Source organism: Rhodamnia argentea, chromosome 4, assembly GCF_020921035.1.
Source record: "Rhodamnia argentea isolate NSW1041297 chromosome 4, ASM2092103v1, whole genome shotgun sequence".
Classification (NCBI taxonomy): Eukaryota; Viridiplantae; Streptophyta; class Magnoliopsida; order Myrtales; family Myrtaceae; genus Rhodamnia; species Rhodamnia argentea.
In genome coordinates, this window is record NC_063153.1 from 2,822,158 (window position 1) to 2,847,060 (window position 24,903).

The 24,903-nt window shown below is 40.4% G+C and overlaps 1 protein-coding gene across 1 annotated transcript; it reads left to right on the forward strand.

The window, feature by feature from the left end:
- The first annotated feature begins 19,362 nt into the window (after positions 1-19,362).
- On the forward strand, positions 19,363-21,363 carry LOC125314540 (ribosomal RNA processing protein 1 homolog). Its single transcript, XM_048277000.1, has one exon. It carries the CDS (start codon positions 19,487-19,489, stop codon positions 21,182-21,184), a length of 1,698 nt encoding a protein of 565 aa, XP_048132957.1. The 5' UTR covers positions 19,363-19,486; the 3' UTR covers positions 21,185-21,363.
- Positions 21,364-24,903: the final 3,540 nt, after the last annotated feature.

A 24,903-nucleotide genomic window follows, 5' to 3' on the forward strand; every position in this document is an offset into this window, starting at 1 on the left:
TTAATCTTCAATTTTCGAATTTTCTAATTAAACCCTTTAATTTTCGAAAAAATTAAAAATTGGTGGACTTAAGCCATTGATTTTCATGCCTTGATTTTTCAATCGTGATTTGCTTTGATTGATTGTGAATGTGATTGATTTTTGGACCGGTTGTTTGGAGTTAGATTGCTTTTCATCCAATTATATCTCGATCATGCTCCATTATTCTTGATTTTTCTAATCGTTTTCGTAGAGGTTTGCTTAATTTTTGGCATTTAATTTAATTATTTCATTTTATTGTAAAATGCCATGATTGAGTGAATTATACCTATTGTGCATGATTCATGACACTGCATTGGACCCTAAAATGCTAGTTGAACCTAGGATGGTGTTTGGGTAAGAATGCATCTGGCCTCGGGATGGAGAAATGGATGGCCTTGCCCTCGACCCCGTTCATGTTGAGAATTCCCCGCTCCGGCCTAAATCTATGGGCATGGGAGGATTTCTTGACATCTCCTAAGCTCAAGAGGTACTGGATACGACTTAGATCGTTGAGTCCGATTCGCCCTCAAGAGCTCTTTAAAAAAATTGGCTAATAAAGCATGCATATATCATTCTGATTGTCTTTGAACCCATGAGCGTCATGTTAGCATATACGTTTTTTTTTTTTTTTGAGTTGATCCATGGCTATAGGGTGGGTCATTGTTTTGATCTATCACTTCATGCGGCATGCCAACATTCACACCATAGAGATCACTAAGGATGATCTGATCAACTCGCTTCCCCAACCGGACGAGGTCACCGGTCACTATGTGGAGAGCAGACCGGGTAAGCTCATCGTGTTGCTGGATATTAAGGTCCGTATCGGGATGATTTAAGCTCTCGCTCACTACTGGATTCCTCGGACCGCTACATTTCTATTTAGTAAGCACGAGCTCACCCCTACCTTGGAAGAGTATAGCGTGCTCATTGGTAAGTCCCTTGACTTTGAGTTCATCGGTCCATACCCGAAGGAGGATGCCTCCGGGGTTTTAACCGATTTCGTGAAAGTTGAATTATCGATCGTTCAAAGGGTTCCGAAAAGAAACTACGGGCATTGGTCTTTTACTTTTCTCATCGATTGTTTTAACAAAGCCCGATCCTTGCAAAAGGGAAAAATCTTTTTATTGGCATTTTTTGGATTGATCATTTTTCCTTATCACAAGAATTCTATCAATCTTCACATGGCTCATTTTGTTCAACAAGTTTGTGAGGGAAGAAATTTTGTGAATGCCATTTTGGTTGAAACTGTTATTTTCTTGAACAAGTATCGACGGGGCAAGGACAAGGTCTTACGAGCCCCCGCCGAGCATTTGTAAGTATGGTTTTTGTCAATATCAAAGAATGTCAAAACCTTGTGTCGATAGACACACCGAGAAATTTTTCCCTACCATTAGTCATCTTCAAAGAAAAACAAAGTAAATGCCCGAATTATCACTTTTCTAAATGGCTAAAACTCGTGAGGAATCCCTCCGCCAAGTCCCTCCAATGGCACGTTAGCTGGTTTCAATGTAAGGAGGCTCCTCTCACCTCTAGCCGATCCGGACCGGCCCCTCTCTTGAGTTTTATTGGAATAGCTGAGCATTATCCCTCCCAAGTCATCAGACAGTTTGGATGCATTTAGAAGATACCTCCACCTCTACCATCCGACCGGATCCAGCTGAACTTTGAGAATCTCATCCCGGATCATGAAGAAACGATCGTCACCACTCACTATCTTTGGGCGACTTGTCAACCGCTCAAGCTCTCTTTTCCAAGAAAGCCTTTGGAGCCCGCTGAAGAAGCTTATCGATCCACAAAGGAGTATCGCTTGAAGCACTCCATCTCTGAAGAGTGGCGCCCGAAAATCCCCGATGTCACACCAGCTTGATTCGTCAACAACGAGCTCGGGCGGATGTTGGCCGAACCGATGAGGAGATTGCCACAACCACGAAGATCATCAAGCGACTAAAGACTCAAGCCGGCCCCTAAGCTAAGAGATCGAAGAATGGAGCCGGGCCCTCGAAGTGATAGGCTCGAGTCCTTTTGAGTCGTGTCATTATTTACTTTTTCTTTCTTAGGGCTCTTGTTAGGGAATTTTTGTTAGATATTAGGCTTGATTAACAAAACAGTTCTGTTTTCATTCTGACCTTGCTGTGTTGTGAGAATTTTCACACCCCTTTCCTGTTGGATTCAATTTCCTCATTTCAAATGAAAAATGTTCGTAAGATCTTGAACCATCATGTTGAAAAATTTTGTGGTAATCCAGTGTCTTTTCTATTTATTATAGAATTAATGGCCAGTGTCGAGCAGGCTAGAATCTCCCACGTTCTCAGACTACAGATTCGTTTTGCGATTTACTACTAGTAAACGTGCCGTATTGCTAAATTTCCAAACATAAAAGTTGTAGATCTATATTTCAACTAATAGTCTGAAAATTTTTAGAGTTAAATTCATAATTTAAGAGGGTCCTTCATTCTTTTAACGATAAGCGGACAGAACGGTTTTCTGAACATGATTTTCCGGAAAGACACATTAAACTGATTTGATCTACTCATTTCTAGTCCAAGCACCCTACATGAAAGTTGTTCATTAGCCTTTGGCTACAAGCTCATAAAGTTTCGTACCATTTTGACCACATTATGATTTTTCACGAATTTTTTTACGAAATCCGACGAAAAACGGAGATCCCCTACATCAAGGTCATGAGCCTAGTCATGTGATGTTTGTGAGTCTAGTTGAGCCATGGATTGACTCAAGCTCTCTTGTGTGTTGTACTCACCATACTATCGCCCCACGTAGGTAATTTATCATGGATCCTTCGCACATTACCCGATCGGTAGCAAGAAAAATGGCCGACGGTGCCGAAATCAATGCCCTTGTCCGTGAAGCTTTGAGTGAACAGCTCAACATTCTAAGCGAGCTTTTTGAAGGTATGATGTCGCAAAAAATGGAGTAGATGATGGCCAGTATTGCAGCCCGGTATTAGCAGTTAAGCTTAAACCCTCCACTAGTCATTCCTCTTCCGCCCCCTTCGACAAACAATCGTGACAAGATCTCGGAACATGTTCCCATCAATACCACGCCACTGGAAGAAGTTATTATAACCGGTTCTAGATCAAGCCCCTCACCATTATTTCCAGTTCTCCAAGCTAGCCCCGTGGCTCCCGGACCGAATGACGAAACGGCCAAGCTGTTAGCCCAAATGAAACAAAGAATACAAGAAATGGAGGGTACCCATAGTAAACCTCAAGTCGATTTCTCTTCCTTTTCGAAGGTCGGTGTGCCTGAAAAGTTCAAAATGCCTGACTTCGAAAAGTACGATGGCACTTCAAATCTGGTGCAGCATGTTCGGATGTACCAAGCCGGGATGAGCAAGTATGCAACTAACAGCCCTCTAATGATTCGGACCTTCTAGGCCGGTCCGAAAGATGCAGCTATGAGATGGTACACAAATTATAAGATCTACAGTATGGATGATTGGGAGAAAGCAGCCAATGACTTGTTCGGCATTTCAGTTTTAATTTGGACGTCTTCACCACCGGAGAAGACCTGGAGCGAGCGAAAATGAAAAAAGGGCGAAATAATTAAGTAGTATGCCACTAGGTGGAGGAATGTGGCATCCCAATTGAAACTAGTGTCACCCGAACGCGAGCTCATGAGATTGCTTGTCTCCACCCTTCCCCAAGTAGTGCGATCTCATGTTCTTGGAACTGCTGCAACATCATTCAGCTATCTCATTTCAATGGCTGTGGAGGTGAAAAATGGCCTAAAGAAGGGGTGGTATGGCGGTACTAGTATGAGTAATAAGCGGTTCATGGTCAAGAAAGACAAGGAGTCCGCTCCCCAGGTCAACATGACCTATGCACAGAAACCCACCGCCTAGATATCGGCAATGCAGATCCCTAATAGGCAGCAAGCCAACTTTAATGTACAACAAGAGAGGGGGAACCTACGTCCGCCTTGACAATTTACACCTCTACCTGGAACTCTCTCCCAAGTCCTGGCCATCCCGTATAAAAAGGATTTGCTGTTAACCGAGCCCATGCGACGAAATTATACGAGCTATTCAAAGTATGACCCAACCAAGAAGTGCGACTATCATTGAGGTGAGTAGTGGCACGACACGGACAGCTGTAACGTTATCGGGAATCGGATTCAAGACTTGCTCAAATCTGGAGCATTTTCCTTCCAAAGTAACCCTCAGCCGAACGTTCAAAATAACCCTTTGCCCGATCACTCGGGCAAAGTGAATGTCGTATTTAATGCCGAACCCGGGCAGATAGATGTTTTTAAAGTTTAGGTGACGAATATTTTTAATGCCTTGGTTAAAGCCGGCTATTATCGGGGTGGGGAACAAGTATCATTCAACCAGTTGAGGGAGAGAATTTCAAGTTTGATCAAAGACTGATTGATAGTTTGGACAAGTCGGATAGAAGTGATAGCTACAGTATCACAAATTGTTATTGATTGGGATCAAGAGTTCGCCGCCTTGACCATGTCCCGGCCCGAGCATTTTTCGGAGATCAAAGTATGAAGGGACAACGTGGCTGATCCGATTAAGGATGATCCAGAGCTAGCCGATATGCCTCCACTCAAAGATGCGTTCGATGATGAGCTCAAGATTGTGATACCCGAGATTCTTACGATCACCTCGCCTCAGCCATTTCCTCATAAAGATGATAAGGCGGTTTCCCGGTGCTATGACCTTGCCCCGATAACGAGGTCCGGGCGTACTTACAATGATGATTGATCGGCCAAACAAGTTGCTGAGAAGAATGCAAAGGAGTTTCTAGCAGTGATCAAGACGAGTGAGTACAACATTGTCCATCAATTACGAAAGTTGCCGGCTTAGATCTCCTTACTCGAGCTCTTATAATCATTTGAAAAGCATCGGGATTCCTTGAAAAAGGTGTTGGGTCAAATTCACGTACCTGAAAACATCGATTAGGATAAGCTGGAGAATTTTGTCGGGATCGTTCTTCTAAAGGACCAGGTCGCATTTGCTGATGATGAGATTCTTGCCGAGGACAAGGCCACAACAAGGCTTTGCACATACCAGTGAAGCACAAGCAAACCCATATAGCTCGAGTACGCATTGACAATGGATATGCGCTAAACATTTGCCCACTAGCCACACTGAATCACCTTAGAATTGATCTCGCCAAAATGCAGGCAGCTAAAACTTTAGTCAGATCATTTGATGGTATGAAGAAGAATGTAATGGGGCAGATTAATATTGAGATTTAGATCGGACCCTCTCTGTTCGATGTCTTGTTCTAGGTGTTGGACATCCATCTGCATTCAACCTCTTGCAAGGACGTCCATGAATTTATAACGCTGGTGCCGTGTTGTCAAGTCTTCATTAGAAGATCAAATTCATGGTTGAGTAGAAATTGGTTATCATCCATGGTAAGGAAGATTACCAGATTTTTAACAAGATGACTATCCCCTACATCGAGCTGGCTCATAATGAGGAAGATTCTTACCATGCTTTTGAGTTTATGCAGATTATTCACGCATCACCGGAAAGCCCTTTACCTGTTCCTGAAATGTCAACTGCCTCTCTTATGGTAGCTAAGGTAATGATTGGCAATGATTTTGAGCGCGACAAGGGTTTGCGCCGGTATGGCCAAGGGATCCGCAACCCAATTAAACTTAGAGGCCAGTCCCATACAGCTGGTTTGGGATACCAAGGACATGACCGTCCGGGGCATAGCAGACAATGCGCGATGGGTCGCGGTAAGCTGGAATGCAGTCCTTTGTTGCCACCTCTGTACACCACCTTCCGATCAGCTGGAGTGGTTGGTGGTTACAATGAGATAGCTCAATCTGAAGTTGATCTAGGAATTGTGTTCCACGACTCGTCGAAGGGCCAAGATGCCGTAGCTAAGCCGATGGACCGGGACGACGATGAAGGCGATGATGGAGTCCCCGATCTTGCAGGATAGTTCGACGATTTGACCATTGCCGCTGTATTTGAGGATCCCATACAAGTTCATAGAGCACCTGAAGAGGAGCCTTACATGGTGCCTAGACCCATAAGGCCATCCGTCAATGTCATATTCGACGATCTACTAGAGGGTTTAGATTCCAAGTAACACCTTTACATTTATGCAATCTCCTGCGTGGGATATTTCTAGTTTTTAGGAGTTTAGGTTGCGTCACTTTCTTAGGATTCTCATTTTAGTTTTATGTTGCACTTTTCAATTTCCATTCCAATAAGATGTAATGCATTGATTTCATTATCAATAAAATTACAGATGTTCCTCGTTAAATTCTTTGAATAATGTCGAAGTATCCCCAAACCAATTCAATGACGATAACCAGCGATCGAACAATCTGTTATCTATAGTAAACACTGAGGGTTAGGCTTCGTCAAGAATTCTTGTCCCGAGGTCTTTGAAAATAAAAATTCTTCAAAGGAGACACTCAATTTTTGAAAAAATGAACGAATGATTAAACCCTATTTGTCCTTCTTATTTTGCTACTTTATTGTTTAGGGGTAAACATGAGGAGGGAAACCTAGTGGTAATGCATTGATTTCATTATCAATAAAATTACGGATGTTCTTCGTTAAATTCTTTGAATATTGTCGAAGTATTCCTAAACCAATCCAATGACGATAACTAGCGATCGAACAATCTATTATCTATGGTAAACACTAAGAGTTGGGCTTCGTCAAGAATTCTCGTCCCGAGGTCTTCGAAAATAAAAATTCTTCAAAGGAGGCACTCAATTTTTGAAAAAATGAACGAATGATTAAACCATGTTTGTCCTTCTAATTTTACTAGTTTATGTTTCAGGAGCAAACATGAGGAGGGAAATCTAGTGGATTCAGAAGTATATGACCTAGATGAGTCCAATCCAGATTATGAGGAAATTCGCCGGGATTTCGAACGGCGCGAGGAGGTCAAGCCCTTGATCTGTGAACGGACTATCTCGATCAACCCGGGCGATGCAGAAAACCCTAGAGAAGTTAAGATCGGGGCGACCCATCCTAAGGATATAGCTGAACGTCTGACCAAGCTCTTGAAGGATTACCAGGACATCTTCACCTGGTCTTATGCGGATATGCCCGGTCTCGATCGATCGTCGAACATTGTTTACCCACCGATCCTTCAACTAAGCCCATAAAGCAAAGGATATGGAGAGCTAAGCCAAAGTCGGCACAAAAGATTAAAGAAGAAGTTATAAAACTTCTTGACATGGGATTTATTGAGACAACCGAATGCTCTGATCGGATCACTAACATAGTCCCGGTACTAAAGAAAGACGGTTGAGTTTGAGTCCGTGTCGACTATCGGGACTTGAACAAGGCTAGTCCTAAAGATGATTTCCCACTTCCACACATTGATGTACTCGTCGACAGATACACTGGGTTTGAGCTGTTTTCATTTATGGATAATTTCTCTAGATACAATCAGATTTTGATGAACATCAATGATAAGTTGAAAACTACATTCACTACACCATGGGGGTTGTTCCATTACAAAGTGATGCCCTTCGATCTCAAGAATGCCGGAGCTATGTACTAACGGGCCACGGTCACTTTGTTCTATGACATGATGCATAATGAGATCGAAGTTTATGTCGGCGATATGATTGCAAAGACAAGGCGTGGGTAAGATCACGTTGAAACCTTTACAAAGTTGTTCGAAAGACTTCGAAAGTTCAAATTACGCCTTAACCTAGCCAAATGCATTTTTGGCATTAGCTCGGGCAAGTTGCCCGGATTCATCGTCAGTAGTAAAGATATCAAGATCGATTCATCCAAGGTGAATGCCATTTGCGAGCTTAAGCCACCGACAATGGTTAAAGAAGTTCGTAGCTTCAAAGGTAGGCTGAACTATATTGCTCGATTTATTTCTCAATTATCCGAGATCGCTAAGCTGTTCCTTAGGTTGTTAAAAAAGAATGCACTAGTCAATTGGGATAGTGAGTGCGAGAGGGCTTTTGAAAAGCTGAAGCAACATCTCATAAATCCCTCCATACTTGTTCCGCCAATGTCGGGCAGCCTCTCGATCCTTTACCTTACTATCAATAGCGAATCCTTGGGTGCGATGCTAGTTCAAGTAAGTCGTGAGGATGGAAAGGAACGAGCTATTTACTATTTGAGTAAGAAATTCACGGCTTCTGAGATGAATTATTTTGAGGCTAAAAAGACATGCACGGTATTAATCTGGGTGCTACACGGACTTCGGCAATATACTTTGCATTATCGGGTACTCTTAGTGACGGAATGCGATCCTATCAAGTACCCGCTAAATCAACTCGCCTTGATCGGTAGACTTGCCAAATGGCAAATCCTCATTTCTAAATTTAATGTTCAGTATTTGTCCCAAAAATTAATCAAGGAATGAGCCGTAGTTGATGTCCTAGCCAAAAGTCCGGGGTACGACGATGACACCTATCATCCCGATGATCGAATCATGTCAATAGAAGATTATATTTGGACCATGTATTTTGTCAAAGTTGTAAATTTATCTTGATCGAGCACTGGAGCGGTTTTGATATCCCCTGGTGGCCAACATTATCCTGTGGCAGAAAAGTTGGTATTTCCTTACACAAATAACATAGTAGAAAATGAACCGTGTATTCTCGGCTTGCAAGTTGCGATCGAAATGGCTATAACCTGGCTCAAGGTATTCGGAGATTCCGCTCTGATTATTCTCCGGACTATTGGAAAATGGAAAACACGGGATGCTAAATTGCTACCCCGCCATGAGTATCTAGATGAATTGGTAGAAGAATTTGTTGATATCTCATTTGAGTATTTATCCAAAACTCACAATCAATTCGTTGATGCATTGGCAACCTTGTCTTCAATGTTATAAGTTATCAATGGGTTTGAGGTTGAGCCCCCGAAGATCGAGGTACCGAGAAAATTGGCATATTGTATGGTCAGAACCGACGAACCCGACCGAAAGCCATGGTATCATGATATTAAAACTTATATTCAAAAGCAAGAATTTCCCGAGGAAAGTACCCCATCCGACCAAAAGTACATAAAGAAAATGGCTTCAAACTTCTTTTTGAGCGAAGAGAGTTTGTATGAGCGGTCATTTGATTCTATCCTTATAAGGGGCATTGACTCTCATCAAGCAGTCCATCTAATGATGGAGGTACATGAAGGGATCTGTGGTCCACACATGAATGGTCACATATTAGCTAAGAAGATCATGAGGTTGGGCTATTATCGGCTCACGCTAGAAAGCAATTGTATTTAGCATGTTCGGAAGTGTCACAAATGTCAGATTCATGGAGACAAGATCAATGTTCCTCCAAATGAATTGCATCGGTTGTCGGAACGTTGGCCATTTTCTATGTGGGGCGTTGATGTGATTGGTCCGATCAACGCAAAAGCATCTAATGGGCACCGATTCATTCCGGTGGCCATTGACTATTTTCCTAAATGGATTGAAGCCGCATCATACCTAGTGGTCACAGCTAGGAATGTTGTGAAGTTCATCCGTCGGGACATCATTGCACGATATGGCTCACCCGAGATCATAATCACCGACAATGGCTCAAACTTGAACAATAAGATGATCGATGAACTGTTCAAGAAATTCAAGATCAAGCATCCGAACTCTTTTTCGTACCGTCCTCAAATGAATGGAGCGATGGAAGCGGCTAATAAGAACATCAAAAAGATCTTGGCCAAAACAGCTGAAAATTATCGTGATTGGCATGAGAGGTTGCCATTTGCACTTATGGCATATCGAACTTCAATTTGAACATCTACCGGGGCAACTTCGTACTCTCTTGTGTACGGAATAGAAGCAATATTACCGGTCGAAGTGGAGATTCTTTCCTTGCATATACTATCTCAAGTCAAGCTCACCGAAGCACATTGGATTCAACAAAGGATGGACCAACTGAACCTAACCGACGAGAAGCGGCTTAGAACTCTATGTCATGGCCGGTGCTACCGGTAGAGGGTTGCTAAATCATTTAACAAGAAAGTTCGACCTTGACATTTTCGGGAAGGAGACCTTGTCTTGCAAAAGCTATTGCCCATTGTTCCACTTCTCGGAGGAAAATATGCTCCAAATTATGGTGGTCCATACATTGTGAAGAAGATGCTCCTAGGTGGTGCCTAAATCTGAGCAGAAATGGATGGCCGTGTTTTTTCCGCAAGTGTCAATGCTGACATTGTAAAGAAGTATTATACTTGATTTGCTCAAATTATAACTCATTTGATGTTTACTCATACTTGTTTATATGTTTGTCTCTATTTGCACCGCCAATTTACACTGTGAAATAGTTTCAATCAAGAAGTCTCTTTGATCCAATTGAACTAATCATTTTGAATGAAGAACATCGGGACAATGAAAGGCAAGCCTTTTCCATACACGTCCTTATTGTGATCCCTAGTAGTCGATGTTAGAGTTTCCATGCTCACAAGGGAAAGGGTTATCTTGCGAAAAGTATAACAACCAAGATGATACAAGGCATTCATTTTCTCTATCTAAACACTACGGGTTGCCCTTTGCTAAACCCCTTTTAAATGACAGTTCCATTTCTTACCCCCGTCAGGAACAACCCCATACTAGGTCAATTCTCGGATCATAGAATGGTTAAAATTTTCTTGCTTTCACTTGCATCAATCTTCAAGTGTATTTATTGCATATGAGTTTTGTATTAGCTCAAGTGCCTTAGAAATGATGAAGAGCATTTCCTTTCTACACCATATACAATTATCCCTTGCTAACCCAACTTGAGCGGCAGATTCATTTCTTATAACCCTTGGGTGATCACTCTCGTGATAAAAAGGAAAATGAGAATCATTTCAAAGTATCAGCAGGTGAGGAGCGAGGTGCTTTAGAGTAAGGTGAAGTTTGAAAGTCCCGGCACGAAATGTGCAGAAAATTCAAAATGAGATCCTCCTTTCCTCTTGAGAAGAAACTCTCGAAAAAAAAAAGAGAGAAGAAAGAAAATGGGAGGAGGGAGTAAGAAAAGCAAAGGCTCACTCAAAACAAAGGCAATAAAAAAAAAAAAAGACAAGTGCAATCTTAAAGGAAAAGGGCTTACTCCCGTTAAAAAAAGAGAAAAAAGAGGAAGAAGAGAGAACTCTCTCAATAGAAAATTTTTTAGAAAAGAAAGGGAGCTCTCAACCGAATCGGCTCACTAAATGCTCCTAGTAGAAAAAAAAATCATTTTAAGAGAAGATTGCTTCTTTGCAACAGTGCCCATGCTCGAAATATCGAAGGCGGATGATCACCAATCTTATCTTCACGTTCCCTTTTTGTGTAAATAGACCTTTCATTTCCGAGTCTACCCCGAACCTGCGTTGCAACCCATACCAAAAGTTTCTTCAGATTATGGCACTTGAGTTAATGTAGGATTTCAAACGCTTATAAATATCACTCGAAGAACTGCAAGCAAGATCATTTTATCTCATTTTGCAGGGTTCCCGACTTGTAAAATCAATGCAACTGATAAGGATCTCATTTCATTTCATAGCCAAATGACTCACCCGAGTCTCCTCTAATAAACGTATGACCAAGCCTGAATTACGTACATGGCAAAAGACCTTATAGATTGGTCTGCTCATACCGATTGCAAGAATACCTAGACTCTTGTCGAGTATGATGACGACAGTTTTGAGTGTTTCTCATGCTTGCATTGATGGTCGGGTTTTCAAAAGCTTTTTCATGAGAGTGAGTGAAAAGTCTTTTCTGACTAAAGGTTCTTCATTCAATTTGGCCAAATTTGTCAAAAGGATCGGACTGATTTCCTCACCGATAAATTCTCCAGTAGAAGCTTGGTAACGCGAAGAAGTTTTAACTTAGGATGTTGCATTTTTGTTGTGCAAATAATTATTTGCAGCTCTATTTTAAGTGAATGAAGGTATGATGTAGTTGGCTTAGCCATTTCTTAACCATTACTCGGAAGATCCAAGTAAGTTTTCCGAACCCTTTTCCAAATTGACCTTGGTTGTCATTTTAATCCCTATGTATGCTCGCGCTGATGAGGTCCGTACGACATACCTATTTTATGTTTACACCGATAAGGTACGCATGACATATTCCTTTTGTGTGCATACTAATAAGGTTTGTATCACACTCTTTTTGTGAAGCATACCGACAAGTTTCAAGCGTTACATCATCTCTTGCATTCATACGAAGAGACCTGCTAAAACGGAGAAGGTCGCAAGAGATATTTTACCGACTCACAGTGACCCATTAAAACGGAGGTGGTCCCCGAGAGACATTTTATCGACTCACAGTGGCTCATTAAAACGGAGGAGACACGAGAGATATCTTTACCTACTCATGATGACCCGCTAAAACGGAGGTGGTCTCAAGAGACATTTTCAATCGATACGAGACCTACTAAAATGGAGGAGGTCTTGAGGAGTGTCTTACCGATTCATGGTGGCTTATTAAAATGATAGCAGCCCCAAGAGAAAAAATGGTGTAGCTTGTACCATAAGCATATTTTGAACACTACACATATCTTGTGCTGTGTCACGTCGGGGAGAGGACTCTGATAACAGATGGGCCCAGTACCTTGAAATCCTTGCATCAGAAGCTTGGAAATTAAGGGAATTATCAGCTTATGAGGTATCTAGTAAAACAGGTATTCTCGTATGCGATCCATGTGCGGGTTTCTCTAATACGAGAAAAAGAGAAGTTTTTGCAAATGTTATTTATAGCATTGCATACTATGCATCATTCTCTTACATAAAAAATGGGATTAAAACTCCTGCAAAAAAAAAATCATCATTCATCATTTGCATTGTCAAAATTTAGGTTTCAATTTTGTCTTTGAGCGAAACCTCTGCGAGCCTCCACTCAAAGAGGGGCAGTTGTTGATACCTAAATTTTGACGAATCCTTTAAATGAGAATTAGCCTTAGTCCTCAAAAAAAAAAAAAAAAAAAATTCTATGCATAGCATTTTTCTTATTCATGCATTGCATTTGCATATTAATTTGGATTGGCGGCGGATGGACTCTAGCGGATAGTTTTGAGCTTAATTAAGATGAGCTCGTGGTGATATAAATTCGACCAAGCCGATGGCTGAAAATTACATTGTGGTCGATTCAAAAATTAAGTAGCAAAATATTTTGAATTGCTCGCACATGTGAAAAGGGAGGAATTTGCGACATCCACAAAAGCGACTTGCGGATTGTGAAGAGCAAATTCAGAAAAAATAAAAGAATGAGGGAAAGACTATAAAATATGATATCCCAAGATGCCACATTGGAAGATGAGTGTCAATGTAATTTGGCATGATTGTGGACGAGATTTGATTAACGAAGAAGAATATTTGACCGAGAGGCAAGGATATAAATAAACAAATCGGATTGGTAGTGGAGGAGATTATTTATCAAGATTTCATATATTCTCTTTAAGGGTTTCGTGGAGGAGGGTTCTCACAAGGCTGGCATTCAGATTTTTAGGAAATTTGATTTTCAAAAAAGATATGCATGAGCAGTAGAGACAAAATTTACGATATTTTTTTAAGCATTCACAAGAGGCAAGAAGCATTTGTTTCCTTCTTTGATCCAAAGCCGTCCTTGCCTATAAGAAGAACACGCACGGCCACAAGGATAGGGGGAATTCCTATTATTCTGAGCACACATCGAGCTAGCATAACGTGAGTTTGAGAAAATCTAAGAGTTTGATTGTCTCCCCCATTAGTCAAGACAATCCTCTTCGACTCAAGCTTGATTTGGGCTCTTCGGCCTCTCCTTCTTCCGTCGAACACATCGCTGCTGACTTCTCTTTCGTTGTGAACCAACCACGATCCTCGCCGACCAGCAGCCCTTGTGTGTATCGGCCGCTCATCCCCGAAGTCTCCAACCATTCCCATTCGGTTCCGGTGAAACCAGGAGTTTCTGTTTGATAAAAACCGCCGGACCACGGTTGCCGCTCAATCTCTTCGTCGCTGTTCAGATCCGATTGTTCGAAATATATTGGTGGTGAATCGGGCTCAAAAGCACAAGTCTTTGGGGCATGGATCCTAGCTTGAAAGTTTGCTGGAAATTTGGTAAAGAGGTAATTTTTCTGGACTTTGAATTGCTAATCTATGCATATTTGCTTGGAAATTTGCATTGTCGTTCTTGGATCCCTTTGAACACGTGTGATTTCCAATTAAGGCAAAGAAAAAATTAAACCTTTTTATTGAATTCATGCTTGAACCGGAAGTTTTTTTTTTATATATACAAAAATCTGTTTGATTTTTTTAGACGAATTGATCCACAAATTGAATTCTATGTTGATTTTTTTTTTGGATGACAGAATGAACTTCAAAATTGTCTTTCCTCCAAACAACAAGCTATTCAATCGGCCAAAAAAAAAAGGACAGAATCTTGGTAAAACAGATTTTTGGCATGCATATATCCTCATGATTAGAGTTGTTATGTGTAATGGAGATAATTCTTGCCTTGAACCATCATATTCGTTTGGATTATATCATCTTGTAGTTGTTTGATGTTATCTCATGTGCCACGGATGTGCTCTCCGATCTTAAGAATTATCTCTAGCATGTGATTTATTGCGGATATTTATTTATTGGTCAAATAAGTTTTATCTTGTGATTTTTTTTATGACACTTGATTGTTAAAGATAAAATTTGAGCTCATTGAATATTTGCCCAATTTTTTTTAGAATTATCTGAAAATTAATATTTCTAGTCCTCAAAGATAATTTTCTCAAATTAAAATTGAATAAAATTTTAGATGAGGAAAGGTGGGCCCTCACTTCACAATTTCAGCCACCCCTCTTCAAATTTTCGAAAATTCAAGCTCAATGGACTTATTTTTATTTTATTTTTATCGTGCCGTTTGTTTTTTTTATTGTTATAAAGTTTGCACAATTTTAAACAAACATGCCCATAAATATGCTCCCCAACGTGCTTAAACCTGTTGGAAAGAAAATAAATCACACGCTTTGTCCGTGATTTTATGGAATGAGATGATGATTTAATATAGAAATTCGTATTGTGCCCTTCAAATAAAGGGATGTTGTTTTATATATATATATATATATATATATATATATATATATATATATATATATCCGCATACTGGATTGAATACTCGAGGATGTTGTAATGGATAAAATCTCGCTCTAGCCCGGATCTTTGGGAATGAGAGGATTTTTCAGAAAAATCAAAAATTAAAAATTATATTATGGACATTTTTGTTTATCTTTGTTCAGATTTTTCATTGCTTTTGAAAGTTTTCTTTTATTGCTGAAAATACCAAAAAAATCATCCTCTAGGTGCATAATATATGGTCTTCATGTCACATTTTTCAATTAATCAAAATCGTTCAATTCACATCAATTAATCAGAAGAGACCTTTTCATGAAATTGGTACCAAAATGGCATTAATTTTTCAATTAGCGTAACCAAGTCCCCGGACTCATTCTCTCTAGTTCACGTAAACAAAATAGCTCTCCCACTATTTTGTTAAGGTTTCTAATCAATCTACCGCAAATGATTAGTGGCGGCTCCGATTAAATATTTTTTCATGAATAAACCTAAGTTGCGATTCCTAGGACTTGGGAGGGTCCGAATTATGTTAGTTGATTTAATTAACCCGATAATCCGTTAGCCAGATTTTAGGTCACGACGACTTGGCAACTCCATTGGTTTGATTGTTCTTCATATATTATTGTTGCGAATGCCCGTCTATTTCGAACCGGCCCGGTCCTCACGGGCCGGTTAAGGTTCGTCTAATTTTGGAACCGACCTAGCCCAACGGCTTTAAGACAAAAAAAAAAAGGGGGGGGGACGGCTCTTCCCCCGCAAGGCTTGGGCCTCAAGCCCGCTACCGACCGTTGTATTGCAACAGATTACCCCCTCCACCTTTTTTATTTATTATTTATTTTTTAAATTTATTAAAACTATCATAAATCTCTATAAATACCCCTCCTCCCTTTCATTTTTTTTTTTCTCATAAATTCTCTCAATTCTCTCAATCCCGACTTAATTATATCAATTTTATGAATCCACTTTCCATTCGATTCTCTCAAAAAATGGCAAGTGGAAGCAGATCTGATGACAAGAGAAAGAGCACGACGCGGATGAGAGAATCCGATTATCTTCATTATCGTGAATATGATCCTCGTGAATTTGCATGTTGGGTAGACGAAGATGGTAATATCATCATTATTTCTAACGTCGAGCACGTCCCAACGCAAGAAAGTCTCCATCCTCCTACCGGTATCGAAGAAACGTTGACAACACGGGAGCTGGAACGGGAGGATACATCCGACATATGGAAACATTTCAAGAAGGAACATTTAGGCGAAAACAAGTATAAGGTAAAATGTAAATATTGTGGGGCAACATACAGTTTTATAAGTGGAGGCGGCTATGAAATATTTAAACGGCATCTGAGGTCAAAACATGCAAAGCAAAGTGGAGATCGATACCAGCCAACAACAAATTTTCGAGTACATCAATCCTAATATGTTGCCATTGATCGTTTACCATTTAATGTTTGTGAAAATTTTGGTTTTAATTTTTTTTTTATAAACACCGCATGTACTCCTCAAGCAAAACCCATTCCGAGAAATACTCTTAAACGGGAAATTTTTGGGCTTTATAAAAAAGGAAAAAAAGATTTGAAAAACTTTTTTATGAATTTTAATGGACCTGTGCATATAGGTAATGACATTTAGAGTGATCCTTAGCAAACTCATTTTTATATGAGTATCACATGTCATTGGATTGGTGACGATTGGAAAGTTCAAAAAAGAGTTATTTGCATTTCGAGTTTTTGATGATAGACATACAGCCAATAATATTTATAGAGTAATTAGGCAAGTTTTGGAAGAATATAATTTGATTAATAAAATTTTTTCAGTTGGATTTAATAATGCCGCGGCAAATACTGCTTCCGTTCTCGATTTAGAAAAGATTTGTAAACCCGCTTTTGATAGACAAGTTTTTCACATTATATGTGTTTGCCATTTTTTAAATTTATATGTACAAGATGGTTTACGAACTTTTGATACTTTTCTTAGCCCAATAAAGAAAGCATTTCAATTTTTATGGAAACATCCCCAAATTATGAAAAAATTGAGTAGATTTTGTAAAATAAATAGAAGAATGCCAAAAAAATTTTCAAAAGATGTTCCGACTCGTTGGAATTTTACCTACGAGTTGCTTAATTAATCTTTTGTTTATAAAGATTTATTATATGTGTTTATTTCGAATAATGTTTCTGAAATTAATTTATTCCCACAAGATTAAAATATTCGCAAAAAAAATTTAGATTTTTTAAAATTTTTTAACGATGCAACTTATAGTTTATCTGGTGTTTATTATCTTACTACGCATTTATTTTTAATAGAGTGTGTTAATATTACTGGTGTTTTTGAAGAATATGAAAAAGATAATCAATTAGCTCTGACTATTATAGCAATGCAAGCAAAATGGCTGCTTTATTATATCGAAATTTCTCTTATTTATTTGGTTGTTTTGTTTTCGATCCACGTATGAAATTAGATGATTTATGTAATTATCTGAATAACTATTATGAATGTTTACATTTGAATGAAATAATAAATGTTAGAACTATAAAAGCAACGGTTAAACACGCATTAGTAGAATTGTATAGTGAATTTTGTAGTACATATAGTTTAGGTAATATTGGATCTTCCCAACCTAGTACGTACAAAGTGGGGAGAGTAGTAGAATTGTAGAGGGTACAAAATGCTGATAAGTAGGTAAAAAAGACAAAATGGTGCAATAGGTAATATTTCTAAAATAGAGACGTAATTAACCATTTCTTTTGAGTTTGGTGAATCTAAAAACACAGATTTTCCAATTCTAGAGTAGTGGAAGAGGAATTTAACTCAATTCCCAACCTTCGCTCTCATCGTAAGACAGATTTTAGCAAACATTTGTTCAATAGTTGGGTTTGAACAATCATTTAGTGCTGGAGGATTAATTTTGGATGACCGACGTTCAAGATTACATCCAAATTTGGTGGAGGCTCAAGCTTGTCTCGATTATTAGACAAATGCTCAATTTCGACAACAAGAGATGGATCGTAATGCGTAAGCTGAATTCTTCGATGATGATGATGGAAACATCATTGTTGCGACTACCGGAACGGGTAACAACGATTGCCGATGAGGTAAGTTGGAGTTATCAAAGATAAAAAAACTACATGGGCTTTGATTCTTCTATCCCCAATAAGATATGCAAACGTTTAATGATAATTCATTAAGTTCAATCATCTTCCCTCTACCCTTTTTTCCCCCAAAATTTGATTATAATATATAATTTGATTATAATTTATATTTGATAATTTATTATTTAAAAATTAAATGTTTCGGACCCTTGAACTTGCTCGGAACCTCTGGTTCCGATTTAGGGTTGGCCACAAATCGGAATCGCCGATTAATGAATCGAACTCGGCCGGTTCTGAACCGTAGCCACCTCTAATTATAGGCGCATATGCCCTAGGTGCACAAGCCATGTGCATTTCTTTTTTACGTTTTTTTTACCACACATTTTATTTTTTTTACTTTTTATATTTATAATAATATTTATTTATAACGTATATATTTATACAACTCGAATGATGACGATGACGACGACATGGGGCTCGCGAGCTTGCAACGCATGAGAATCCTCAAGTGGTGGGTCGGCGGAGGGCGGCGTGGCACGGCGGCCCGATTGGGGGTTGCAAGTCCGCGGATCTCGGGTTGGCATGGCCCTCTAGCGGAAGGACCGTGAGTGAATCGCGGCCGGGTGACGATGATGAGGATGGACGGCGGGTTGGCGGTTGACTCGAGCGGTCAAATGGAGGGACGGCATAGCGACACAACATCGCGGTTGAGTGGCGGCAAGAGCTTGGGTGGGGCGACTCCACTGCGATGTCGTGTTGCCATGCCTCTATGAGAGGAGCACAACACCTTAATTTTTTTTTTTGTGTACTTTCTTTTTCTTTTTGTAGCCGCACAAAGCTCTTGCTGTGGCTCCACGGGAGTACCGTGTTGCCGTTACGCCCTTCCGTTCAACCGCTCGAGCCAATCACCACTTGAGGACTCTCGTGCACCGCAAGCCCGCGAGCCCCGTGTCGCCACCGCGCCCGCGAGTTGCCGCCGTGTCATCGTTGTCGTTTGAGTTGTATAAATATATTCGTTATAAATAAATGTTATTATAAATATAAAAAAATAAAAAATAAAATAAAATATGCGGCAAAAAAATGAAAGTGAAAAAGATGCACATGGCCTTATGCGCATGTAATAAAGGCGCACATGATCTAAATCGGTAAAATTTTTAAAAAAACACTTAAATTTGGTAATTTTTTTAACCATATTTTGAAAAAAACCCCAATATTTCGTAAGTGCGAAAGCGTAATAATGTCGTGATGACAATTTTCATTTCCAAAATTGACCCTAGGGTTTTTCTTCCCTCCCTCGTCCTCTACTAAATTTCTCTTCGCTCAGCTTCCTCCGACACCGCCAGCCCCAACCCGTCGTCAATCGCCTTCTTCTCTGCGCTCGAACGATGGACGGTGCCCAGAAAGGCCCGTCGCTGATCAAGCAGCTCGCGTCCTGCAACCAGTCGGCCCGCGAGCGCTCGCTTCGTGTCCTCCTCAAGACGTGGTTGCCCGCACAGTCTAGCCTCTCCGACGATGGCATGAAGAAGCTCTGGAAGGGCCTCTTCTACTGCGTCTGGCACGCCGACAAGGTCCCTTACCAGACCCACCTGGCGGACCGCCTCTCCTCTCTCCTCCTCTCCCTCGAATTGCCTCTCTCAGTTCAGTACTTCTCGGTTTTCGTGCTCACCATGCGTCGCGAGTGGGTCGGCATCGACGTGCTCCGGCTGGACAAGTTCTATGTCTTGATCCGCAGGTTCTTGAGCTCTTTCTTCGCTCTCATGAGGAAGTATTCGTGGGATATGGGGCTTGTAGGGAGGTTGGTCGGGGTGTTGGAAGAGAGGGCTTTGCTTGCTGATGATAAGTTCCAGGGAAATGGCGTTAATTACCATATTGCCACTGTGTATCTTGAAGAACTCAGGCCTTTTCTACCGGTTAAAGCAGAGGCCTTGGAGGTTTTGCTTAATCCCTTCTTGAATGTGATGGGGAGGTCGTTGGATAAAGTGTTGCTCGGTAAGATCAAGTCCAATGTGTTTGATGTGTTGCTCAGGATGGGGAAGGGTCTGCTGGATGCGAAGAAGTCGGGGGTTGAGCTTGATTTGGGCGATGATTTAGTTGTTTATGGGACCATAGCCTTGAATATGAGATTTTCGAGTAAACTCTTCGAATTGGGATCTTCATCTGAGTGCAATCAGGGGAACAGGAAGCTGCTATTTGGCTTGCACGAGGAGTTCTTGAAGTTGGAGAAGGAGTTGGTTTCTTTGGAGTTTGAGGTTCCCATTCCTTATATTTGTGCCAATGACGACGAAGAGGAAGTGCCGGATTTGATTCCCGTTGGTAGTGAGACTAAAACGGATGATGCTGATTTGGGTTTTCGAGGGAATGCTATGAATGGAGCTAAGATTACAAAGAAGCTCAAGAAAGCTAAGAAGGCTATTGATGGCATGGAGGCAGGAGCGAAGAGGAAAAAGAAGAAGAAGACGGCAAATAAGAAGGATGTGAATCTTGATAATAGCACTATGGATGTGGAGAATGCTAATCCTGGCTATTTGATCTCTGAGTTCACGACAGATGAATTCATCAGTAATGGAGACATGATCTTCGATGAATCTATGATGTCTAACCTCCAAATGGAATTTGAGAGGGTCGCCGCTGCAGAGGGTCTAAGAATAGATGTTCCTAATGACTGGGATGCTGACAAGGATGCAGTTAATGGTGATGGCTCCAAAAAGAGAAAGAGAGAGAAGACTAGAGATGGGCAGCGATCTCTCAAATCTGAAATGTCTGAGGAAGGAGATGATGGAGATGCACCCTCTGCAAAGAGTGGGGACAAGAGTGTTAAGCGAGTCAGATTTGCGATGAAGGACAACTTGGTGTGGAAGCCTCACACTCCCTTACCTCCGCAAAATCTAAGGTTGCCACCTTCAGCTACTCCTAGAGGAAGTGCACTCAAGAAGGGGCTGTCTCCTGGGCCCATCATGGAGATGCCTCCCTTGGGGAAAAAAGCAAGACAGAGAGCGAGAGCTGTAAAGAAGGTCCGAAAGACAATAAAGAGCATTTCACCTGCTGTCAAACGTCTGAAGAAGTTGAAGGCGCTATCTCCCTAGTGGGTTTAACTTTGTAAGATCAAGTTTTAGGAAAACACAGACAGTTTTAATTGTTGCTGTTTGATTGTCGTCCTTGAACTCTGGGTGATATCTACCTAGTTGGTTTAACTTTGTATGAGCAGGTTTTAGGGAAACACAGATTCAGTTTTAATGTTTGATGTTTGAATGCTGGCCTCGGACTCGACGTTCCCAACCATCTCTTACTTCATTGCCTCATTTGTGCTGATTTGAATTCTTGAATAGAACATTAATATGGAAATATTGTGAAAAATGGATGCTGAAATCGAACCAGAAACAAATTCAAAGAATGAAATCAATGAGCATTGACATTGTTGTTAATATAGTTGCTAGTTGATTGCCCATGCTCAAGAACCTGTAGCTTTTTAGGTATTGGCCTCATGGATGTTTTGCTTTCTTTTTGAAGAGGATTTGTCTTGGGGGATTTTGCATGCCTCTCAATGTTGTTGAAGCTTTTGGTAGAAAAAAATGTTGTGCCTCTCATTAGAACCAAATTCTAGGTGCGAGCTTTGTCGATTGAAAAGAGTCACCACCATGGAGACGTGATGAATTTCCTTGTAAACTAAGGGTAGAGCATGCTCTCTATTCAGCAGATGAAAGAGCTACGATTTTGCTTGAAGATTGTGTGTACACTCATCATGCATTGCTGAAACGCATTTGTTTTAAAACCACGTCTTTTGGTGTTGCACCACATTAAAGTTTCATATTCTGGTTCTTGATGCTCGGGGGAAATAAACAGCATGCATCAAGAAGTCACAAGTTAATTGCATAAGTACTTGGTGATCGTGCTTTTTAAAGATTTGCTATTCAATTATGTCATTCTGTGCTTCAACTCTAACTTCTGATATGATGGTTAGTTTAGAGACCACAAATCTATTGCTTCCTACTATATGTTCAATCTGGCGGTTCACTTCACTAATTGAGTTTTGACCAGTTGTTGAAGGATGAAAAATGTCATGAAACAGTTGAAAGGGAGAATTAATTATCAGCTGGGATCTTGTGATTTGCTTTCCATTTTTTTATTTCAGTTTTGAGCAATATGAAGTGTATGGTTGTTTTAGCATAAACATGAGCGTTACTCGGGAAACATTGGTGACAATATTTATGCTTAGATGCAAAACTGTCTGTGGCTAACAATATTGGCATCTCTTTGTTATGTTCATCCAATCATCTTGTTACTCTGTCCATTCTTTAAGGAGCTTGTTTAACATGGCGTCTCTTCTCTTCGAGACATTATGAAGAAGTTGGAGGGCTACTTTATGATTTCTGTGTTAGAGGTGGTATAATCTGATTGTGATTCTATAGATCAGTTCACTTCAACTTTCAGACTTGGAAATACTGCGAGCCATATCAACCTGTTCAGGCATACTGATTTTGGTTCAAAAAACTGACCTGACCTCTGCAGTTGGGTCTGCGATCTGAGTAGGTTCGGCCTTGTGCAAGGCTTTCGGGACTGTGGGTCTACCATGATGAGGAGTATTGTGACCTTAGATTGCATTCCCCTGAGTTATTTGGTACTTAAAGTGATTTTATTACATCCTTACTATTCCCCTTGATGATAGAAGGTTCAACTGATAATTCTGCATTCATTTTCGTTGCTCCTATGAGTATTCCTCTAGATATTACTTGCTTTTTCTTCAAATGTTCAACTTGCACATGACATTTGCCAGGTCAATACCGGGATCAATCTTGAAGAGGTTTTCTTTTCTGCCTTAGTGGTTTATAACAACTAACTGAGTATTATCTCATCAAATGAGTTTTAGGGATTCTTAATTTTCCATCCTAGTCCTATGTTCTTTTTATGCGTTGCCCCATACAGGTTGTTGGCTGGGGCCATGCAAATACCCAGAAATTCATCCAATTCCAGCTTTCAGTTACCCCTGGTGTTTGAGAGTTCAGGTTGGTTTACAACAATTGGCTGAGCATTATCTCATCTAATGGGCTTCATGAATTCCTAGACTTGTTCTATTTTCCTTTTAGGCATTGCACATAAAGGTTGTCGCGTGGGGACCATCCGTATATGCAAATATCCAGAAATTCATGCAATTCCTGCTTATAGTTAAAGTTGTGGCTCTTGTGATAAATGTCGTTGCCACTGTTTCTCTGTCGATGTTCCACTAAATGTGGTGCAGGTTTTGCTCATTTCTCTCTCTCTCTCTCGCTCTCTGAAATTGTGTTATTTATTCTTTTCACCTATTTGTGTCAGTATGAAGCTAATGTTTGGTCTTCTTCTTCTTTGAGCAGCTTCTCATGGTCAATCTCATCACAGACATTCTCGGAGAACTCATATTGGCACCTCAGAGCCCCCTGCAGATCACCTGATGCCTAGGCCACGTATTGATTGGAGGTAAAAATTTGTTGGTGGCAGCTGACATATCAGTTGATTGAGCTTTGTGTTCGTGTGTGTGTGTGTGTGAGAGAGAGAGAGAGAGAGAGAGAGAGGCAAAAACTTATGCAAATGATTTTCTTTTCCTTTTGTTCGGCAAAGCTTTCGTGTTACTCATGTCCACTCATACGACCATAACCCCTGATATCTTCATTTTTGATATCTTCATTTTTCTATACAAAATGCTGCACTCGGCTTACCCATTTGGATATTTCATGGTATGATATTTGATGCCTTTGGTTGAATCTTTTATGAGGAAGGCTACGTCATTTATAACCCCAGCGTATTTCGGAGAACCTCTTTTTTACTAATATGTAAACTATATATTGCAGGTTGTTTGTCAAGGTTGTGTCCTGCTTGTCCTGAACTCTCGAGGAAGGAGCCTGCTAAGTTTAGAGAAGGACGGTTAACAAACTAAGCGAAGAATACTTATGATCTTCAATGCATTGGTCCTAGCCAAGGAAGTGTACTTACTCCTTCCTTGAAGCCATATTTGGAACGAGATGTGTGCATGTTCATTCCACTTGGGCCCTTGTCCATTACTTCCTGTCAGTAAGTGGATAGTGTAGACAGAGTTATAGAACTAGGGGGATTTGAAAGTACCAGCAGCAAGAGCAACGGTTAGGCCCTTTAGTGGAGACGGATGCATTCATTTAGCATCTATTTGTCCCTTGCTAGTGAGATTTGTGGGTGCAATTTCTCACAATCCATTTCATTGTGATCTCACAGAGTTTCACTTCCACGTGGCTGTCCAATTCCTAATCGAGTTTTCCCTGTTTCATGGACATTGGACTAGATTGTCAATAGGTAAAATCAATCATAAAGTTTTATAGTGTCTCATACTTCCAACTTCCAAGATCACAGATGCCTTGATGTTTAGTTTTTCATTCCTACGCATTACATTTGGACCTTACAATCCCTATGAAGGTGACAGAATTTGCACACCCAACATGCTTTGGGCTCTCTCTCCATTAGGACTGAGTTGTTTCGAGGATTCAATTCTTCTCATCGCAGGTCAAGTGAAATGAATTCGAGTGCAGATGACTTTAATTTCTCGAGCCTGTAATTTTCTATCAGCTTATTAGCAGTAGGATCTTACGTTTAGATCTCTTTTATGAGAACGATGCTGCTCTTGCATAGTGGATGCAAAAGCTAAAGGAAAATGATTTCACAAGCCGAAATTGCGGTCCGAAGGAGAGAAACTACAAACGTACCCTTCGTTGCTTGTATGAGTGTCATGCGGCCGTAGCTGAGTTTTGGTCCGCTCCATTTTCCCTACTTCTTTTTCTTTGTTTCGTCCGTTTTGTTATCATAG

Coding starts and splice junctions, on each gene's coding strand:
- LOC125314540 (XM_048277000.1), top strand. CDS start 19,487: ATGGACGGTGCCCAGAAAGGCCCGTCGCTGATCAAGCAGCTCGCGTCC.